General features: G+C 41.2%; 1 protein-coding gene across 2 annotated transcripts in view; it reads left to right on the top strand.

Moving 5' to 3' along the window:
• The window catches only part of LOC134205523 (homeotic protein ocelliless), a 72,667-nt gene that overhangs the window by 32,448 nt on the left and 16,319 nt on the right, over positions 1-23,900 (top strand). The window contains exon 2 of one of the 2 annotated variants that reach the window (XM_062680807.1): positions 9,098-9,378. In XM_062680807.1, coding sequence (XP_062536791.1) covers positions 9,204-9,378 — 175 coding nt within the window. In that variant the 5' untranslated portion in view covers positions 9,098-9,203. Of the gene's footprint in view, positions 1-9,097; positions 9,388-23,900 lie in introns of both variants that reach the window. The other variant, XM_062680806.1, reaches the window with a different exon arrangement.

The following is a 23,900-nucleotide window of genomic DNA, read 5'->3' as shown; positions in this document are numbered from 1 at the left end:
GCTGATCAGATTAGAGACGAAATTGAATTAATTTCCTAATGTTATAAATGACCGGCTTGTTGTTTCATGCTGTTGTCCGCCTCCCGATTACCGGCCCGGGTGGCTTCCTTACGCGGTGCCTGTGTATGTGCATCAGTTCGTCGCGTCGCGGACTTTCCTCAACTGCGCGCGGCGGCGCATTCATCGGAGGAGGAGGGATCGTTTATCTTTCTCACCTCCGATATCTGATTCAAATTACATCGATTTAAATACATTCGGACGGATTGGGAAGGATTGATTAAGTGATTATCCGTGTCTGCTTTTTCTTGCGCCGTGGATGCCGCCGCCATGCCACCAAAGCCGACGGTCAATTTGTGTGCTGCTTCCACCTTTGGAGCCCGCTGATGGCGAAGACGGACGACGGGTGTCAGCGCTGGGAGCGGGCATCCGAGGGCACCAGGTAGAAGTTATGATAAAGCGAGGCGCCGGCCAAGATTTATGACGGGCCGCCGCTGAGTCAGCGCGTTCCGGTATCATGATGCGGCCGCCACTGGCTGCGCCGTGTGATGAGTGAAAAATGATACCCGGGTGAAGGTGATTGATTTGTCCACTGCCAGGGGAAAAAGCATTACCTCTGACCGGTGATGTGGCCAAGGTGACCAAATTCCTGCCGAAGCAGAACCACAGTAACACAGCAGCCACTTTGCAGGTACTCAAACGTGTCCGAAAAGCAATGATTAGATCTATAATCCTTTGCAAAAAATAATATCCTCTGCGGGTGGCCTTGCTCAACGGTAACTGTCGAGGGACGAACGTGAGCAACTGGGAATTTTCCCTTCATCACGTCAACGCCCTCCGACAAACAACCTTCAGTCAAGTAAACCCGAGGAATGTACCTGCCCAGACCACCCGGCATCGCCTCATAACTGACGGGGAACCATCCAAGCACTTGAGCACCGATAAACGATGTTCGTACTCTCATTACGAGGTCACCCACTCGAGGGCGCAATCAAAGTCTCAATCCAAGCAGTTCCGATCATCGATCGGTTGTTCAGTGTTCAACGACATGAATGGTTGGAAAAAAATGGTACCTCACGAGGAGTACCCGCCCGGCCACGCGTACCCATAGCTATCGTGTGTTAAATTTGTTTTCCTCATCTGAAGGAGACCGAACAACAAGCTCTTGAGATGGATCACAAAACTCAAGTGGCATGTTGGGCTCTCTGCTGGCGTTGAGGACGGTAGGTCTGTTTCGACTCGAACCTTCTTCTTCATTGGCATTACATCCCCCACTGGGACATTGCCGCCTCGCAGCTTAGTGTTCACTAAGCACTTCCACAGTTATTAACTGCGAGGTTTCTAAGCCAAGTTACCATTTTTGCATTCGTATATCATGAGGCTAACACGATGATACTTTTATGCCCAGGGAAGTCGAGACAATTTCCAATCCGAAAATTGCCTAGACCGGCACCGGGAATCGAACCCAGCCACCCTCAGCATGGTCTTGCTTTGTAGCCGCGCGTCTTACCGCACGGCTAAGGAGGGCCCCTTTCGACTCGAACCAGCCCGTGTAAATAGTCGTCATGGTAGATACTGTGAAGGCTATTCATAAACCACCATCGGGACTAGTTTTCGGTGCTTTTATTTTGTAAACTTGTATCTACGTAGAAATGAGAAAACTTTTGGAGTCTTCGATTGTTTTGGACACAATAAACTGTCTCAGTACCGATCCGCTTTTTATAAAATATTTCCCGCAAGATAGTCTGCCTTTCGTTAACTAAAGCAACTTTAGCAAACATACTATGCTTAGTAATGTACACTGGAAGGAAAATAATTTCAATTTTTCTTCTTGTGGTTAACAAATCTTTACGAACCAACTAACAAATTAATCCTGAAGGCCTTCCGTACCCATTTTACGTAAATCTGAAAAACCTTCAGCAACGTCTCCAAACAGCACATCACGAATCAACCAATAATTAACCGGCTCAAAACTAGACAAACAACACATGACTTCTTTCATGGCTATGGATTGCTCAGTCATCGCGTGAGCCACGTTTCTGTTTTCTTTCCCAACCCAATATTAATGATTGATTTTGTCACCTTTGATTGAGACAGCTTTGACTGCGATGCTGTGAATGTTTTTTTTTTGTTTTCTGTTCGTCACGAGCTGAAAACTAGTCCAACAACTGATGCCCTTCTGATAAAGTATGTGAATTGTTTTGCAAGACTTTTTTTCCCGATCGATATATTTTATTCTCAAGCAAATTCGGAATGGCGTTACATTCGGAGCCAATCGCTTTGAAGTATGCATTTCCACACACTTAGCTGGTCCTTGCGATGATTCATCGCTCATCGTGACTTATTTCTTCGAGATGTGATTGATTTGTTGGTGCAACCTTTCCGTCCAGCTTACACGGGATAGCACTTCCAGATTTAAAACAATCGAATTCAGCTTTTTTTCTTGGTTTGATGATCATTTTCTTGACACTGCTGTCGCCAAGATGACACAGTTCCGAACTGCCGTCGAAAGCGCGTTATCGCTGGAAGCTTCCACCACTTCGCTCTAGGACTGGTTATAGATAAAGCGCGAATGATAGTGTGCCTTTTTTAATGATCGTACACTCACAGGTGACTGACTCCTAAATCGGTGAAAGATCCTCGCCAGGGTTCAACCGGGGTTGATGGAGTCGATCATGCCAAAATACCACGGATGAAGAGTTTCGACCGGCTTCAACCGTGTGCTGCTCGGGTTTGGCAGAACATCAAAGAGTAAGATATGGACGGCGTAAGCAGAAAGCAAAACAACTTTGATAATTTTGGAATTTCAAGAAGACAGTGCAGGGAGCCGGGAAGGGGAAAAAGAGTTTCATGAATATTTTATTGATTCGTTACGGATTCGAGGTCGTTTGTTTGCTTTGACTGCTGGTTCGGTTGGCAAGAGCAGGGCAGGCTGTCAAGGGGCCGTTTGTTGTAACCAGGCCTGACAACTTTGGCAGCAGCGTAGGAAGAATCGGCGAGAGGCTGGAGGTAAAATCAAGATTCCAAATTGGAATCAAGTTCATTTCAAACTGCGTGTATAATTCAATTAAAACGAGTGGGCTTCGAGGTCCGATTTCCCTCCACGCTCGGCTCTCGCCGCGGAGCTGCTCGATCGAGGTTGATCATCAGCCGGAGCTGCAGTAGCAAGCAGCAAAAAGAAAAGGTAGTGCATTCCACGCTCAAAGCTAAACGGCGTAATTAATCACCAGGTCGGAATCTCCAAGTGCGTCTAGCTGGACGGGCAGAAGGTTCGATCCGCACCGCAAGGCGCCTCAAAGGCTGCAGCTAGCCGATAACCAGAGTCGGAAGATCTCGATCCGAGTTGGAGATTTTGGGATCGAAACGGAATGAATTTATTACTTTTCACACCTCATTAACCAAAACAAGCATAAATTTCCGACCGAAACTCCCCAAAACGATCGACGGAACGATCCGGCTGAAACACGAGAAACCACAATCTGGTAGGGGATTGCGGCTGATTGATCTGATCCAACGGCAGCGGAGCGGGTCCGACCGTAATGGGTGGAACAAGGCAATGAAATTAAGTTGTGCTTGTATTTTAGGGCCATAAAACACGTTAAGGGTAAGGCTTGGCTTGGTGGTGTTGGCTTGCGTAGGTGATTGACTAAATTGTTGTTTCAACTGGTGACTTGAAAAAACTAATCCACAGCGCGATGAAAATGAAGTCTGATCTTGCATAAAAAGGAGTTGTCTTTGCTAAATTATTCAGAGATAGTCGAATGCTATAGATCTTTGACAGTCCTCACCGAGCTAACAATTACGAAAAAAAAACAAACAGTTTTTCCTACTGGTTAGAAATTGCTTTGTTTTTTTTCAATTCCATCTAAAGGGTTTAAAGCTCAAATGAGGAAAAGCCGTTTGGCCAAAAGTCATTCGACCGAAACCCGTTTGACCGAATATGTCATTTGGTGGAAGCCCTTCTGGCCGAAAGTGTCATTTGGCCGAAAATGTCGGTCGGCCGAACTGATCTTTTGGCCGAAAATGGCATTCGGCCTGATAGGTCGTTTGGCCGAATGGGTCAAGTCTTTGTTTAGTCAATTGGAAAATTGGCAAAAATTTGCTTGGCCAAAATAGCCGTTTGGTAAAAATAGTTATACGGTAGAAAATGTCATGTGTTCAAACGGGTGATACTTCCGTAAATGTCGGGTCATTTGGCCGAAAATGTCATTTGACGTTCTACTTCTTACTTCTGTGAAAAAAAGTGAAAAGTGAGAAACAAGGAGTGATAAGTGGGAAGTAAGTCGTCTAACTTCTCACTATTCACTCCTCATTTCCAACTTCTCACTTAGCAATTCTCACTTTTAACTGTGAGAAATGAGAAATGTGAACTGAGAGCAGTGACTTCACGCTTCCAACTTTCCATAGTGAGGCGTCTCACTTATCACTTCTTATTTCTCCAATTTATTTTCTCACTACTCGTTTCTTACATCTCACATTTCTCAAATAACAATTATCACTTTTCCCTTCTCGCATTCACTATTGTTCGGCCATATGACCTGCTGGGCCAAACATTTTCTGACGTATGACTTGTTTGGCCAAACAGCATTTTTGACCAAATCTCGCCTGATTTTTGAAAATGTCGTAAGTCCAAATGAGAGACTCTCTTTCATTACGCTCTCTTTTGCTAATATCTATGCTAGTTTAAAATTTGTTGCAATATTTTCACTTCAGCAGACTAGACAAAGCTATTTTCTTCAGATCAGTGCTGGAAAAAACAATGTAAATGTTAGCATGGCTTTGTAATAATCGAAAGAGAAAGTAGACAAAGAGAGCCTCTCTTTTGGAATTACGACGTTTTCAAAAATCACGCGAGAAATATACTTTCTGGCAAAAGACCAATTCGGAAAAATTACGTCGTTTGACGCTTTTTCAACCAAATAAAAATTCGGTAAAACGACATTTCGAGCAATTGACCTATTAGGTCAAATTGTTCTTTCTTCCAAACGGAATTTTTGGCCAAATGACTTGTTCGCCAAACGGCCTTTCGGCCAAATAACAAGTTAGGCCGAACAACATTTTCAGACATATGTCCCATTAGGAAAAATGATATTTCCGCCAAACCACTTTTGGCCTAATATCCGTTCGACGTTTTGTCTTTTTCGACCTTTGGTTCTTATGGACCTTTTGTCCCTTTCGACCTTTTGTCCCTTTCGACCTTTCGTCTTTTCGACCTTTTGTTTTTTCGGCCTTTTGTCTTTTAGACCTTTTGCCCTTTCAACCAACTGTCATTTTTTCGACCTTTTGTCCTTTCGATATTTTGTCTTTCGACTTTTTGTCATAAATTCTCCGTAAATGGGTCATTTGGCCGAAAATGTAATTTGACGTTCTACTTCTATGACCTGTTCGACCAAACAGAATTTTTGACCAAATGTCTTATGCGGCCAAATAGCCCTTACTGACAAATGACCAATACGGCCAAATGTCATTTTCAGCCAAATGACTATTTTGCCAAACGGCCTTTTCGACTAAATAAAAGTTAGGTAAAACGGCATTTTAGACCAATTGGCCTATTTGGCCTAATTGCTCTTTATGCCAAACGGCCTTTTCGGTCAAATGACTTGTTCGCCAAACGGCTTTTCGGCCTGATAACATGTTTGGCCGAGCGACACTTCCAGACGTATGCCTAATTTGAAAAAAAAACTTTCGGCCAAATGATCGTTTACCCTGAGGAAAGAACTGGACCGTTTGGCTAAAAGTAATTCAGTCGAAATCAATTTAGCCGTAGGGCAGAGGTCCGGAAATAGCTTACCGAATATATCATTTGGCCGAAACCCACCTGACCGAAAGTTATTTAGCCAAAAATATTGTTTAGTCCAATAGACCGAAAATGTCGTTTGGTCCCAGGGATGGGAACAACTATTTTTTTATAAAATCGAGGGTGTTCAAAACTCACCCGCGATCTTACTTATAAATTATAAAGTGATAAAAATTCGCCGGCGATTGAGAATCATGTGAAAATCGTATTTTGATTTGAAGCATTTACTGTTACATTTTGAACTTTTTTTCTTTACTATCATGAAACCATAACGCCAAATAGGAGATATAACGATACTTTTGGCAATTAGCCCTTATAAGTAAGGAATAATGTTTGAATGAAAATTATGTATTTATTATCGTTTGATTTGATTCAGCAATACTGTTTGGCCCAAATAGTCGTTTGGCAAAAAGGATCGGTCATCCAGCCGAAAATCTCATTTGGTCAAACGGGTCATATGTCCGAAAATGTCGTCCGGCCTCAGGAGTCATTTGGCAGAAAAAGCCGTTATGGCCATATAGGTCATTTGGCCGAAATTATAGTTTGATCGACTTTTTTCGGTCAAAAAAGATTGTCGACCGTATAACCCGTTAGGTCAAATGTCAGTTTCATCCAAATTGCCCTTTCTTTCAAATAACCATTTTAGCCAAATAGTATTTTCGACAAAATGACCTGTTCGACCAAACTATTTTTTTACCAGTTCGGCAAAAGGACACTTTCGGCCATATGACCCGGTAGGCAAAATTTCATTTTCGGCGAAATGGTCCTTTCTACCATTTTGGCCAAGCGGCATTCTCGGCCAAACGACATTTTTGCCCAAATAACCAGTGCGACCGTATGTGCCAAATGTAATGTAGCTAGATGACGTTTAGCCTAATGTTTTATTCATTCAAGAGGCATTCGGCCCTATGTCTGCTTTGGCCATGTCCTGGCAGTATCTGGAAATTTAAAAAAAATCGTGAGGCGGATTTTTTAAATAGCAACTATTTCTACCCATAAGTATAAAAGCATAACTGTCCCATATTTACAGGAAATCAAGCAAATAAACTACTGTAACTCAACACACATGTTCACAAGCGGAATTATGCGGACAGAAAATATGGAATTCATTTTGGCAAACGGTGAAAACTGAAAAACAATTCTTAAAAAGGAATTCCTCGATAAAGAGGATACCTTCACATCCTTGCATCATTCGTTTTGTCTGAAATTTCAATCATCGAATTGCAAACGGCGGTGCTTTTGAGCTTTCACGCTACACCACCACCGAGTGCGAAAAACTCAATTTCTGCCGATCTATCTGTGCGATTGAGTGTTTCCATCTCGGTAATAAGAAAAAGACCATACTTGCACAAAACCCAATAACAAAGACGCACACAATTTTACGCCTCCCTGCTACTGAATTGAGCACCGAATGGATTTTTTTTCCCATTCTGCTTATTGCTCTCACAAAGTCTTAGATGCATCCCTTTGAGGGGCGAGAGTAGATCAACTAATTTAATCCTGCCAGCCGGCCTTCAGGTCGACTCGGCGAACGAACGAACCTTCGGAATGATCGTGCAGAGCGGGTGAAAAGAACAATGAGCAGCCTAATTTCTATCCCGGGACAAGGCCCCGGCGGGTTCCTCCGACCTCCAGGATCGGATTATCCTTTCTTCTTCCCTTTCAGGCGTGTATGGGCTTATGAATGCCAGGACACGCTGTTGTTTGTTTTCAGTATGCATGTTAACCGAAGCTCCCTCAAAGAGCTCGTCCTCTCGGTAGACGGACCAGGAAACCGAACAACCGATCGATATCTGTGGCCCGAAAGGGGGCCGGGAAGGTCGATAAACATGCGTGTAACGATAATAAGTGACTGAGAGGGCCGAGTGAGTGGCAGTTTGTTTGGATATTGGTTTTTGTCGAAATTTTTCGGGAGTTGCGGATCAATGCCCGGGGCCGGGCCGGTAGGAGGAAAACGAAGAAGTGAGAATGTGATAAACTAAAGAGACAACCCTAGTCGAGATAGCCGCAACCGCAAACAAGCTCCACACTGCTGCTGCCGGGCTGAAGGAATGGCAGCATTCAGGACAGAGAAGGTGAATGGACAGCAACATAAATAATCCATTAAAAGGCACCGAAAATTTATAGAATATTTGTCACTATTTTTCCTTCCAACGCGTCGGTCCTATCTGCCTCTTTGGGCCGAAGCGGAGAACGCACGCTGGCGATGATGGTGAGGGAGATAGGAGGATAGAAAAGCATTCCTAAGCCTCAATAATCATCAGCTTCAGCTGATATATGTGAGCAATTGTGTTTATAGATTTTTAATATTCCATCTAATATCCACACGAGTCTTTTGTGCTTTTTTCTGGGGGCTTTCAGGAACCGCCGTGCCGGCTGAGTCGTTAAATTCAGAAAACCAACCGCTTCGGCAATTTTCCACCTTTTTCCCTTGTTGGTTTTTCGGAATTTCTCCTCCGCTGGGCACAGTCATTGAATGGTCAGCTAATTTCATAATTTAGAATATCGTATAAAGACGACTGCACCTTTCGCCGTTCGGATGGCATGTGCTTGGCACGCTGAGAAAACCTGGATTGGAAATTGATCCTCATGCGTTTTGGATAGCGCTTTCTGAGGAAATTGACCGGTAGCAGCACCCACACGCATCAGCGCTCCGCCCGCGTATGGATTTGACGTGGGAATATTTTGGGAATTCGAAGGATTAGACTTTCGATCCTCAGTTCCGATTGAACAGTTTCTTGGACTGGAGTCGATTTAGTTTGAATTGTTCGATATGGTTATGGTCCCGTAACATCGTTGTACGTCCAGATTAACGGGCGTGAAAATATTTGGATTGGATTAGTGAGTTGTAGGAATGCATGGGAAAATAGTCGGAATGAAGTGATGCTTGTCAATAATAAATATGGGATTCCATCGTAGCTACTGGAGCTACGATTTGAAACATTCTTGAATACGATAGGTTCATAATCATGGATTTAATGCCAAGTCAAGCGCTATTTTGGGACATATTTTCTCACAGATAAATAGCTCGATCAATGAAGTAGACCTATGAATATGAATGTTAGATCGATTCTGCGTCGATCCTCAATTACCTTCCTGGGAATTGGATTACCTTCCTTAGTACAGCAATTCAGTATATTTATTTACAGACTTGAATACCGTTAAATGAATTCCAACCGTTGCTAATTCACGGATCTCAGACGAAGCCAATTAACGTCCGTGTCAAATGTTAACTAACTTTTGATCTAATACACCAAACCAACAGTCCTAACCTCGCTTTGTTTCTCTCTGCTCTCGTTACAGCCCCGGAAATCCTACAGCACCAGCACCGCCGCCTGCCATCATCGGCCCCTCAGACCAGCAGCAGCAAAAAATTAGCACCGTGGCGCTCCATTCGACCGAGGCCCTGATGGCGGGCTTTCTCAAGTCGACCGATCTCGGTCCGCACGGTCCGCACGGATATGGCAGTTCGCATCACCCGCACCATGCCCATCCGCACGGACCGTTGCCGCCCGGAATGCCTATGACATCGCTTGCCCCGTTCGGCTTGCCCCACGGGCTCGATGCTGTAGGATTCCCGCAAGGTATGTGGGGTAAATATTCGCTTTTTTCTTCCTATTACTAACCCGCTAGTTTGTAAGAGAATGGTTGTATAATCAACGAAAATCGAAGCCTTGTTGCCGCGCAGCCAGTCGTGGTGTAGATTCTATTTTGACATAATTCCTTACTAAAAGTTGCAATGCAACTTATTTCTACTGAAAATTGTCGTAATTTCTCAGAAATTCAACATACACTTTTGTTTCCATCACAACAGTAACTAAAATATCACAAAGAAATTCAAAATATGTTTTTACAATAGAACCAATGGAATGAAGTTTTCACTTACAAGCCACAGCGCGCAATCAAATGCCACACTGTTCAATTGCGCTGGAGCTTCATACATTCAGTGGTAGAGTGTTCCCCCGCGTGCGCGCTGCTCAAGATTCCCAATTCGATTCGGTAGTCACAAAATCTTGTGAAGAGGATTAAACTCCTCTCCTCCGAAGACCGCAACACGACCCGACGACGGGACAACCCACTCTGCTGCGCGGCAATCAAGGCTCAAAACTAGTAGCGCTCTACACGTTTCGTTAATTATACAACAAGAACCCGTGATTGATATGTAATATTAGTTTTAGATCTTGTTAGTTTTCCTTCCCATTTTATAGTGCCCGACTTTTTGTCGTTGTCATTTGCTCCCTGTGCTGAAGTGATCGTGCGCGCGGTCACTTAAGACTCTTCAGCAAAGAGCTGAAAACGGGTCACTTTGGAGAGCGACGAGCATCGGAGCATCAGATCACGCTCGAGTGACTTTCCTGACAATAATTCATCTGTCATTTTTCTTAAAAGCATTCCCCGGCATGACGAGGGGTCCAGATTATTGATACGGTTGCGTCGCATCGTCGCGTCGTCGTCGTCCCGCCGCCGCCGGCCGGTCGGGCAATGGATCAAATACCGCGCGCTATTTTACGGACGAGCCAAATCGCCGGCCCGGTCGGGGTCTGATGGGAAATTTTGTCCAGAAGCTCAGCTGCCAATCGGCAAGGAGCATAATTGGGTGAGGGGGCACCGAGGAAGATGATTGGTTTTTGATATGTCGATGACGTGGTTTTGCCGCCGCCGCCGCTGTGCCATGGCGCGCGGTGTTATGAAATATTCACACGATCAGCGCGAGAGATGGGGTGCGTTAATTTTTCATTAATACCATTAGAAGGGCGAGCAAAGAGCGGCGGCGGCGGTCAAACTCAGACGTATCAACTTTCATTCGCGAGCCCGAAATGGACTACCGGTTGTTTGGTTGGTTGGTCGGATTGGTTGGTTGACCGGTCAGTGCTGGTAATTGGCCCTGGGGCCCCGCTACCTCACTGCGAAGCGGCTTTGAAATTTCCGAGCTTTACTTTTGGCAATCCGGGGACAACACGCAAACCGAATGATAAATTTTATTTTGATGCGATTTTGTCTTGATGTTTCAGTCCTACGCAGTTCGTGAAGTTCACGGATTAGGGGAGCTTCAAATCGCGCGGTAGTCATTTTTGATCTTAATTACATTAACCGGGAGAGCAGACCGAATGCGGAGGTGGGGTGGCTGAAGGGAACCAAATGTTAATGGAACTTGAATGCAACATGGGTTTCGAATTAATAATAATGGAAGTATCTGAAGATACTGCTGCCTACCAACGCTGATTGATGGGAAGTTGTTTCTCGGTTTATTTATGGTCTGCTCAAAATCAAATTAATTTTTTTTTAAATAATTCATTATTCCTCTCGGGTGCAATTATTAACTGTGAGGTTACTATTCATAGATTTGTATATATGGCAAGCCCATGAACAGTGTTTATTGAGCACTCTTATGCCCAGAAGAATCGAAATAATTTTCTGTAGTGCAACATAATTCAACAAGGTTTGATTTATACTAGGACTACTATTCCTTAAAAATGTATTTTTACAAATAGTAATTATATGCGAATAGTGATATCAGATTTAAAGACATGTCCTCAACTTGGAGTTTCTGCAAAGACACTTGAGGATCTTTCAAAATATTCGAGGACTTTCCAAAATATGGGCAGATATTTGAGTGTCCAGTCAGCCATGCAATAGAAACTATAAAAACTGTACTTACTCGATAAAAATGAGACACTCAAAAGTAGTCGCCAAAAATTAATTTTTTTTGTTGGATTTATCTACAATATTATGGGTAAATTTTTATTTTCTTGGTGTACCGGATTTGCTCCTCATGTTCGAATATCCACACATTGCCGTTAACACATTTTATGAGGTTTTGTGCAATGTTGGGGCTGACTTCTTTTGATACTTTTACCGATTGTTTTTCTTTTTCAAGATAACAAATCCGGTCAAAATTGCGTATCGCCGTGAGACCGCAGAAAAGGCGTTTCTGAAGGCACTCGTCTCGGTAGATTTGGCCATTGATGGTGCCCGTCGTGATGTACGACTGACTCATCTTGCCACAGCCACACCCAAATATGGCGTTTTTTGTTTTTGGCGAATTTGTCCACCTTCTTCTTCCTTATATCCTCGGGCATCGCCAACCGTGATTTGGTAACGGAAAACTTCTGCCCCGACAATTGTCCGCCTTGGTGTAAGTTTCGTCGTCCATCGCGGTGCTCCTCGGTTTCGTCAGCCACTCTCGGTACAGCTTCCTGACGTGGGTTTTGGCTACCTCTCCGCCGTTCTTACTTCTTGGGAAGGGAGTGTTCGAAGTATAACATTGTGCATTTTGTTGACTGATGAGGGTGGTGTAGTACCATGAATAATGTTCCTGAAATCATGAACTATAATCATGGTTTCATGAACTGGCCTGATTCATGATTTCATGATTTTATATTCATGATTGTGGGTATGTAGGGGAACTATTCCGATCTCCATCTCACTGTACATATATCCATCTCATCGCTAAGCAAAGAAATACGGCGCCAAATTCGTCGCTTCTTGTTGTCAACATGCGTGCTCACTGCTGAAAAAAATCACAAAAATAATAAACAAACCAAATTCCTTTCCATTGCTTTGTTTTTGATGGGATGGAAATAGGAGCTATGAGATGAAGTGGCGAACCGTTCCCCTATTTGTTTCCGTGTAGTTTGGGTAACTATCGCAAAATTAGTCAAATTTTCAATTGAAAATATCAGAAAAAAGGAAAATAAATTGAGTCAAACAGAAACAAAAACTATAATATTGTTTTAATCAGGCAAAGGCCCCTCTATTTCTGTTTTCGAGTTCCCAGATTTCCCCGTTCATATTTTGAGATTTTCTCGGCAGAAATGTGTCGAGTTAAGAAATGACCGTGAATAGTTGAAACTGTCACATAAAAATTATCCAAAATATTTCATAATTAAAAATTTATGCAATCTTTTGCTTTTGGGTGACTTTTTGCTTTTTCTTACAACAAAGTTGCACGGAAAGGGTATCATCCCAATTCATTTTTGTGTGTGCATAAAAGCTAGGAAAAACATTAACTGACTTTTCATACAGTAATCCATAACTCAAGAACTAATCAAGTAAATGGAACCAAATCTGGGATGTGGAGCTTTTGGTGGGGAAGACATATTTCTGTGATGGTTAGAAACCCCTCACCCTTGTGGAAAGACGAGCTCTCATACAAATGAAGCATACATTTCTGCATAGCTCGAGAACTAATCAGAGAATAAATCAATTTTATGCAAAATGAAGTTCGTCGGGTCTGCTAGTGTAATAATAATTGACCATTCAAATAAATATAAATAGGTAATTGATACGCTGTTAACATTTAAGAAAAGCGCAAAAACGAGAAAATGTAAATCGCATTTTAACAGAATTCTGTGCTATTTGGCTTTTTATAAAGACCTTGATAAGCAAAATCCGCTGTGATACCTTTTAGTGATCGGCGGTATTCAAAAGACTACCCATGGTCCATGGCTTGTGCTTTGGAAGAGATTTTTGAATATCTGTAAAAATAATCCTTGATTTTAATTAAAATGTAATTTCCAAGGACTTGATGAAAGTTATAAGATTTTTATGGAATTTCTCTGATTTCATCATACAATCGAAGATATTATTTAACTGTTGAGAATTTCTGGAACCTAAAAAAAAATTCAGCACAAGGTGGTGGTGAAGGTGGCTGACCTTCAGCATTGTCTTTCTGAGATGCCGCGCATGTTAACGCACGACTAAGGTAATTACTACCAGAAAAAATATTTTAAAAAAACAGGCGAGAATTTTTTTATTTCGTTTGTCAAAACATTATTTAGTGTCGGTTATTTGCCGGTTCCATCGAATCCTCGGTTCTCCCGGTTTTTCCGGTACAGCGGTCACTCTGAATTGATGATTCATATTTCCATTTCTGATTTCATTTTTACTCCTTCTCACTTCTCACATTTTATTTCTCACTTCTCAATTCTTACATTCCACGCCCAACTCTTCAATTTTCAAATTTCTTGCCTGTCGCATCTCACTTCTTATTTCTCACTTCTCACTCCTAAATGTTTACATTTCTTTCCTTGCTTTTTACTTCACATCTCATTCCTCACTTCTCAGTTATTGCTTCTCACTTCATACTCTTCACGGAACAGCACATCAATCTACTTTGGGTTTGTTTCACGCAAATCCAACCTTTCGTGGAATAAGCCAATAATGCAAATCTCAATGATTTTCTAAAAATTCCCAAAAATTGCACAAACATTTTATTCGGTTGAAATCTTTACTAGAAACATGCCCATTACTTGGCATATGAGTGCAATATAGAAGCGTAAATTTTTGTGCACAGCAAATGTTACAAATATGCCATCATGGGCAGTTTACTCCTGTGTTCCTGTGTTCCTGTGTTTTTACCCACCCTTGGGTTGCTTCAACTCAACTTCACGTTATTTTTATTAAAATTTGGCTTCTTATTCGGACGATCACAAGTAATTCTCGCAATTCTAACTCATTCTCACGAGCAGCAGATGCTTTCGCACGCAAACTTCATTAAGCGGGAAGGAAAAAAGGTTTGATGTTTGCAAGCACATTTGCCGTTAGGCGTTACGGATCCAGATACGTTTTTTTATAATTTTATAACAGTTTTTATAATTGTTTCTTACATGTTTAGTTAGTTTAGGTAGCCGATACACTCGCAGCTGACTCGAAATTACGGACCACAAATAAACAATAGGAAAGGAGGGATCTTGAGGTTCTAACATTATTGATTGAGATATTGTTGATTTGTTTTAATGTAGAGGTTTTCGCATTGATCTATAACGGAAGACAAACAAAACAAACAAGACAGAATTTAGCGAAAAAATAGTTCTGATGAGAGAGAACTATTTTTTGCTTACTTCTGCGGCACGAAGTTGATTTGCTCGTTTTTCACTTATTAAAAAATTATTAAAATCGCTTGATTTCGTCTCGTCAAACGGAAAAGTATGAACCCTGGTTTAAAGTATTTTAAACTTATTTTAGATTGTTTATTTTTTCGTGTTCACTTCTCTCCTCACATATAATTTCTCATTTCTCACTTTTCAAGGTTCTTTCTTACTTATCATTTCACACATTTTACTTCCTTCTCACTTTTCACTCCTTACTTACTAGCTCTCATTTTCTCTCTTTTTATTTTCATATTTAGCTTTTTCCTTCTCACTTCCACATCTAATTTTTCACTTCTCTTGTTTCTTTCTCAGTTGTGCAACTCCTCACTTTTCATTTTCACCTTTTACTTTTTACTTTTCAATTCTCAATGACCCAATCTTACTTCTTGCTTCTCCCTTTGTAATTCTCATGTTTCGCTTCTCCCTTCTCATTTATCAATTTACACATTTCACTTCTTGTTTTTTACTTCTCGCTTTTGACCCGCATCATAATTTCTTGCTTCTCGCCTTTACTTTTCACATCTCATTTACTACTCCTTACTACTCGCATCACGCTTCTCACTTCCCAATTTTCGTTCGTATTTTTGGCTAATTCAATCAATTTCTCATTTCCCATGTCCCAATTCCTGGTTCACAATTCTCGAATACTTCTCATTTTTCGTTTCTTACTTCTCACCTCTTATCACTCATAGCTTCTCACTTGTCACTTTTCACGTCTCTTTACTCATTTTTAACCATTCAACCTGTTATGAAATCTCATATCAAAATGTTGGCTTCTCAAATATCAAGATGTTGTAATTACAGTGTAAAAAAAATGAAAATTTTAGTCGTTCTTTTTATTTTCGTAAATAATACAGCAAACAACAATCATTTTCATGAAATAACTTTCACCGCTTGTAGTTTCTTATGAATGAGTTTTGAGTACCTGTGAACGATTCTGTAAGCCTGTTTGAGAAGAAATAACGGGTACCGTTCACGCATTTTGCCTCTCTAAGGCATAAAGTGGGTCATATTTGTGAAATTAATTAAAAAATTATTTTTTTTTTCCCGATTTTCTTACATGTCCTATTTTTTCATCCCAAAATTCACCAAGGGGAGATAAAATCGGGATATTACTGTACTATTTTTCTTTTTGTGATTTTGAAACATGGTTATGGTACTTTAGTAGACATCGGTGTTGTGACTCAACTCAGTCTATTAGCGAAGAAATTGCAGTGGCTCGAATTAGTTGACTGGCGCATTTAACAACCAATTTCCCCTACTTAGAATGTTAGAAAAATGTGTGATAACAAAAAACGTTCAAACGTAATCAAATTTTCATAGAATAACTGTCAATTTGATTTTCCAAGTCGATAGTTCAAGAAGCAAGTAGAGTTCCAAGTTTTCTATCAAATGGAAATAGAAAGCGTCACGAGTACCGCCGTCGGGGGTGATAATGGGTCTGAGAGGTGAGAATCGGTCATCGCTCTCATCGGCAGTCTAGAGGTCGTACAGCAAAATTGTTCGAAAAGGTCTTTTATATTTTAGTCTTGCTGCCCTATACATTCAATCAATTCTACAAGCATTTTAAGTAGTTGTAACAGTGACCCATTCTCACCCCCATTAACCCAATCAATAATTTAAATGAAATCAGTGGAGAAAGAAAATGATTAGTTTTGCAACATTCGCCTTTCAGAAACTGCATTGTCGAGTTGTCGGGAAAAAATATAGCCTAGAATCGTCTCGGATTTCTGCAAACATTATGGTAAATAAATATCGCATGGCATCACCCAGTAAAATGTCATGATGAAGAACTGATTCGTGACGCTATACCTCAAGATGAATTTCTTTCTAAACAACTCCAAAGGCGGGGAGCTTTGGTTCTGATGATGCATTTCAACTTTTCTTACACAGCTGTGCGGTCTCCAATACGAAATGAGCAAGAACAAAGCGAGAATCATCACTTCTCTGTGGGGGCTGCCTACCCGATTCTATTTTTTTCGCACATGTATACAAGTTTGATAATCTTTTTCATCATGGCTTGTTATGATTCGGAACTGTTTTGCCTTTCTTCTATTGAGTTGCACTCTATTAGGGCGATGACATACTGACGCGTCAAGCGATGCGGAGCGCGTCCAAGCACTCGTAAAGCAGAATATCAGCAAGAGAAAATCTTTTGTCTTGGAGGCGTTCGCGCACGCACACGCGTGGCTATGTCATCGGCCTTAGACTCCTGAGCTGAAATTTTTTGCTCAGTTACGATCCCTCAGCTCAGTATGATTGGCGTGCTTGCTTGGATTCGTTTAGGTTTGTTTTGATTATCTTCCGATTATTTTTAAACATTAAACGTAAAAACATTTTGATTATCTTCCGATGCCATTAACAAATTTTCGCAGAAGTCTTAGCATTGATAGCATAAGCAGTATCGTTGTTCGTTATCTATTGAGAGCGAGTTTTGCAAACCCTGCTCCGAAGAAATCTTCTGGTAGTCTTCCATTAGAACCTTGTCCATCATGTTTGCTTGTTCAATATTTTCAATATTCTTGTTTTCTTGTCCAATATTTTCAATGAGTTTGGCGTCTGGAGATTAGTGAGCGTTGGTTTGACATTGTACATCAACACCTCCTTGGCGAGTTTTTAAGAACGTTGTGATTTGCTGTCTTGGACAAATTGAAAATTAGATCCATGCTTTCAAGTTATTCTTTGAAAAAGTCCAAATAAACAAATTAAACGGTTCATAGTAATTCCAATAAACATCAGGGCCTCGGGCCGTCTGCACGAAAAACACCCCAAACCATTATTGTATGACCACCATCGTTGCTTCACTGTCGGTCGCCTTTTTTCTAGATCCAATCGTATATTTGGTTTTTGTCATACCCTAACCAGTCCACCCGGCCCCACAAGGTTAAACTAAGTCTTCTTCCCGTCCGTGAATATGGTGTGCTGCCAGAACGTTCTTTCTTGTGGCTTAACCTATAACTGCCAGAACAAATCTAGACAACTGAAAATAGCTCGTTCGCGGTCAATTTTCAACTAAAATGCTTCTTTTAGAGGGGGAAGTTTTGAAGTGTGTCATAAGTCATGTTTTTTGTGTATCCCAGAAAATACTTTTTTTTAGAGAAGGACTGGAAACGAGATCCGGAATCCCTGAAAAGCCCATTCCGATAGACTAACGTGGCATTTTGTATCCGAAATTCCGGGTTTCCGAAACCTGTTCCATGGCCATCGCATGGCCAGTTTTACCCTACCAAGAATCTAAGGCGTTTTCTAGATTACTTGTAAGATTCTGAGAAGTTTGAGGTGTTAGAAGACTGATTTGCTTTCATGTTTTATGTTGGCCTTTTGTACCGGAAATTCCGCTCGTATCAAAACTATGGCGTTCACTAAATCACTCATGAGATTCTGAGAAGTTCGAGGTGTCGGAAGACGGACTTATTTCGTGGTTCTATGTTGGCCTTGTGTGCCGCATATTCCGTGTTTTTTGAACCCGTTCCTTGGCCATCGGTCAGTTTTACCCTTAGCTTCGACTGACTGTACAATACATATATATATATATATATGGTTGCAATGAATCAACAGAAAGACTGACTGGGATTAGTCGAACATTGTCACTGTAGTAGTTTCAGTAGCTCAAGGTGATTGTTGCTATTTAGAGAACGTGTTTACCTCTGCCGCTCTATTATTATTTTCGAATATATAAAATGTACTGCAGAAATGAAAATTTCAAACATGATTAAAAATATATAATTTCTTGTCTTCGAGTAAACATGCACATTCAGATTTTAATTCTGCAGCTCGTCAAAAATCCGCACAGGCCCGCGAAATGAAACCCGGCGAAAATGACGATTGTCAGCTGATTTTTGGCAAATTATTAGTTTTTTTCAGCAACTTTGACAGAAATCTTGGCGAAAAACATGTTTACTGGGGCTCGGCTGTGCGAAACTCGGTAAAAGTTGAACAAAATGCTGAGATCCCGTTTAAAACAACCAAGAGCGCTGTCATTTTAGTTAGTCACTTGTTTTCGTATCGGTCACTGTTTTCGACTATCAATTTGGTTGCTGTTTTTCGTACCGGTGACGTTTGACAGTTAATAAAATAGCAGCGCTCTTACCGCGCTCCCAAATTTTGTCACCTAACAGTTGCGGTACTGTTATAGCAGCTCATTTAGTAGCGACCGGTAAAGTGTCAAGTGATGATACTGCGCTGCCAAACGACTAACACTCGCTCCTTTTAATCTTGCTCTGTGTAGTTTGTACCTACCAGTAGACCAATGCAAACTCTAACTTGCTGTGATTCGAATATTTCAGTGATATTCTTTGCTTTCCGCATGAAATCAATCGCAAAGGACATCTACATGCAAATAAAATGACGAAACAATTTTATCGGAAGTTTCACCGAATACTCTGTCCCGGTAAAAAAGCTCTGTGGACTGTCAACCTACGTCATCATGCACTGGTCTATTCGCTCTTGAACCTATAATGTCTTTCAACGACTAAGGCTTCATTGTTGTGCAGCATGTTGACAGTGCTTGCATAATTATTACATGGAAGCTCAAAGCATTATGATCAGTGATACAGACGTTCCTACATGGTTGGTTAAATTGATAGTGTGCAAAGGAAATTACAGCTAAAGAAATCTCCCACACATTTACATCAGTGGCTTTTCCGACAAGACTCTATATTTTCTCAAACAAATGCAAAGATAATAGTTTTTGTGATGAAATTTTATTCTACTTAGCTGAAGTCAGAGCGCTGTTTATTATTTTTCGACTTTGCACTTACTTCATTTAGATACATTTGCAGTAAAATCTGGTTTCAAATACGTCGTTCTGAATTGTGTAAATTCAATTCATGATCAATAACTTAATTATAGTTTTCGAAATTCTAAAAGATTGTGGAGAAGCCCAGTCGTGTACTCTTAGGAAAACCAACTTTGGAATTCAAGTTGGATATGTAGGTACATATCTGGAAATGCTAAAACAAAGACAAATATTCAAAGACATTCACTGAACATTTTTTCTCTGGAAAAATTCGATTGACAGTGATCGAAAATCCCCTGAAATTGCTTCCCTTGAGCCGATTGGTTTGGTCCAGAGTCATTGTGTAATCTGTAATAAGTTAAAACTAAAATTGTAAATGGGACTCAAAATAAGTTGTACTACTTATTACAACCAATTTGAGAAGCAAGTTTACCTAATAAATAGAGTGTACCATAAAGTTTTCCATCCTGAAAAAAAATGCTCATGTTCGTCAAAATAAATAACATGGAGATTGTGTACCCTCGCAACTAACATATACCGAAGTCAGAAGAACGCCAAACCCCCATCAACAAATAACGACAAGACACATCTCCACTTTCAAGACATACAGTCGTGCAGCACTATACCCATCTGCAGCAAGGGGGAGCAAACCAAAACTTCCCCCTAGCTAGGCACCGACCGCTCTGTCGTTGCTGTTGGCACGCAAAAGAACGGAGACCATAAATTGCCAACCAACGCAAACGTAAAAAGCAACCAACCAACCAACCCGCTTCGCCGTCCTTGTCATTTTTCCTCCATTTTCCGCTCCACTGGCACTGGTGCTACCGCTGCTGCTATTAGTGCTAGCGCTGATGCCGGGTTTGCCACCGTACCCGAAGCGCTGCTGCTGCTGCGTCGTTCGCCGAAGATAGGAATCATCATAAAATATAAATGACGTTTTTCTTGTTACGGTGGGGTCCCTCTCTGTCGCACACCGTGTGCTACGTTCGCGTGGAGGATCCCTCCTCTGTTCGTCCGTAATGGAAAAGGGTCCATTTGCCTGACGTTCTGGTTGTTGGTTTAGGAAGGTACCAACCTACCTACTCTGGCTGGCCTGGCGCAGGAGAATATCGTTGTCGTCGGTTGTTGATGGGATATTCGAGTGAATGTTGCTTTCAATGGAATTAGGGTTGGAAAGGGGGTTTTCCCTCTTTTGCGAGATGTACTCGATGAGAGGCCAAAATTTCTACGGAAAAGGATAGCAATCGTTCACAGTTTGGAGTACTTTTGATCCAACTGTCGGATTTGAAAATAATAAATAAGATAACGATAGGTATTCCCATCATTAGGCTTGGAAACTAATGTAATATCCTTTTGCTATGACTGCATCGTGTCAGAATGATGCTCTGGTTGAATTCCGAGTATGCGAAATATCAATTCCAAAATTCTGGAAAAACTGCATAAATCATATTATTATTGAACATTGAAAGCTTTGAAGACAATAAACAAAACGCTAGATAGTTGAACATGGAATCAAAAACATTCAAATTACAAAACATTGAAACGCAAATGCTCAAAGCTCAATGCATATTGTGGTTTGGCCTGGTCCCGATTGATGTTTGTATTGTTGCTCGATGAAGCCCCCCCCACAGGCACAGATCTATTCGTCCCGTTTAGTTACCGCAGTTGCAACATTACGATTGTTGTGTAGTCAGTTTTTGGCGTGGGGTATCTTTTGTTCACCAGAAAAGGGAAACAGCAGTTCGTCGTCGTCGTCCGCAAATGGTGCGTTCTCCCCTTCTTTGTGCTGCTGATGCTGATGTCTTGAATGTGTATGGTGCCCGCCAGTAGGAGGAGAATATTTCGGGTGCCACCCCGTTAAGCGGTTTATCTTTCTGTTTGCAGGCTTCTTCTGTGCGGTGGAGTTCTGCGTGAAAGATGCTGTTGCTGTGTGTTTTGGCTCCATTGCCATCGTCCGTTGTTGGTTTTAGGGATGCGGAAGGTCACATTGAATCGCTTTGCTGCATGGTTAGAATAAGTGGAAGAATGTTGCTGTCTATTGGATATTCAATGAGAAAGAGTTCTTGCCATAATTTTACGTAAAATGACGTGGAAGAAAACCAAAAGTGTATTTTCACTGCTACTGTAAAATCGGTGTTTACAATTGAAGCTTATTAGGAGCCTTTCAGAATTGAAGCATTATGATTTCAAGCGTTTTTATCCATAAATTGGTCTAAATAAACGAATGGAGTTTAAAATTAATTTGCTTTGCTATGAGCAATATGCACAAATTGTGAATAGAAGGGAACGGGCCCGAATTGTCTATTTACTGTGTTCAATATCTTTTGTGGTTTGTTTTGTTTGTTTACGCCCAGAATTGCTAGCCTGGTTCGCAGGATATGGCAAAAAGTGGATCCAATATGCTTAACGTCCATTATGCCTATCTTACTTATGCTTAAGGGAGCATCCATGCATTACATAACGCTTAGGGGGGGAAGGGGGTTGTTCGTGTGTGACAATCCACACAAAAAATTTAATTGATTGATACAAAAAGTGTGAAATAGGGGGGAGGGGGATTGACAATTGCCATTTTTCGCGTTACTCAATTAATGGACCTTCCCTAACGATCTTATGTCCAACGTAGCGAACTCCCCAGTGGATACCTTCCAGTTTCCGAAATCGATCGTGGTCTTATTATCAATACCTAGGAAGTAGTTTAAAAGGTAAAAAAATAGCTCACTAATTTTTCGCCTAGTGAAAATCTAGCTAGCCAATAACTTCTATGGACACCAAACCAGAAGATGTATTTTTCGTTTGGTTGGGTTACTGGCAGGAGTGAGCAGAGTACTAAAAACTATTCTGTGTACTTCTGTGTAGAAATCTGAGCATTGAAAAGGCCTTCGATACGGTAACAGCAATGTGTTTCAAGTCAACGTTGATATCGATCGGAATACCTTTGTTGAAAGTCTTCAACGACTTTCATCCTTCGTAAAATCGATTTACCTAAGGTAGATCGCATCTGCATGGCGTCTTATTTCTCATACTAATGACAGCAAAAAAATGAGTTGGCTATGGTTGAACAGAGCTGGTGTTCGGCTATCGAAGAGCTTTCAGCTCTATACAAAGTGTCATGGACAACACTTTCAATCAACTTCGACAAACAGCTCAGTATCGCAACACCGCTGTAGTGTTTGGCGTTGTGCAAACCGTCAGTCTTGTATTATTGCTGACAACTTTCATAGTTCGGGGATTTCTCCATCAGGCAAGGATGGGCTGAAAATAATTACCGCCGGCAGTGCAAGAGCTTCGACGGTGCTATGCCGTCGGGATCCAGACCTTTAGTAGAGTCCCAATCAAAAAGCTGCCTACAAACTATATCGACGGAGACAGACAGTAATTTGCCCACCCATTGATTCACGGCACATTTGTTTAATCTGTCAAGTTCTCCGCAGCGACTGACATTGGAGCGTGATTATAGACGCGTTTGAAAAATTCTCCCAGCAGATTTGTAGATTTTTTGGGAGATTTGATTGCCTTCTAAAAAGCGTGCATATAATCGAAAAGTATTGGGATCATTTTTGGTCGCTCTGAAGAAACGTACGGTTTTTCGTAGCTGTCTACTTCTGTTCCAGGATTCAAAGGGCGAGAGAATTTTCGTCATGCCGGTGCTTAAAATATCGATTATTTTGATTTCAATATTTAAGTAACCTATTTCTGAGCGTTCTGAGTATAACCTAACATCATTACAAGATGAGATAAAATAAAACAATAGAAAACAATTGACGTGCGAATTACAAACATTCACTAATTATCAATAAAATATCAATCCTAAGAAGTACGCAGCTCATGTAGTTCGTCTGATTCATTACGTATCGTCTCGTCTAGTCATTACGTCATTGATAAAGTCCAAGGCGTTTTGAATAAACAGAGTTAGACAAGTTTTTCACTATTGGGGTGTGTGGATATTCACTCTGGTCGACTGGCTTGAAGTCTATGTTTGAAGGATGCAGCACACATGTTGAAGACGAAGAACTCGTACAATTCGATGAAGCTTCTTGACATAAATCTGATTGGGTCAAGTAATTCGTATTCGGTGTTCCTGGTATCAAGTCTTAGGAACTCTCGTTATCGAAGGACCCACTCAGGAGCATATAGAACCATCTGGGACCAGATAACCGGTCCGGTAAATTTGTCTTTCCTGTCCAAAATGTTTGCAACAAATATTTTGAGCATTTACTTTTTTGTCCATGGTTTTTTTTTAATCCCAGCAGTCTACAGCGATTTTTATATCGCGGCAAATTAGGAAGACCATGTAAGGCAAATCTGACGAATTTGTGCTGAATTGCTTCAATCCTAGCGATCAAAGTGAATTGATACGGACACCATACAACGGCTTTCGATTCGAGTGTTGATTGACCTCACTAAGGTTCAGTTTAGAGATCAAAGGCAAATTCACGATTCAGCCATCTTGAATTTTAGTATGGAAGAGCCAGTCGGTTTGTTTTCGTATTGCATT

The sequence above is a fragment of the Armigeres subalbatus genome, chromosome 1, assembly GCF_024139115.2.
Source record: "Armigeres subalbatus isolate Guangzhou_Male chromosome 1, GZ_Asu_2, whole genome shotgun sequence".
In the NCBI taxonomy this organism is placed as follows: domain Eukaryota; kingdom Metazoa; phylum Arthropoda; class Insecta; order Diptera; family Culicidae; genus Armigeres; species Armigeres subalbatus.
Note: the sequence above shows the minus strand (reverse complement) of the source record. Positions and strands in the feature narration are given on the sequence as shown.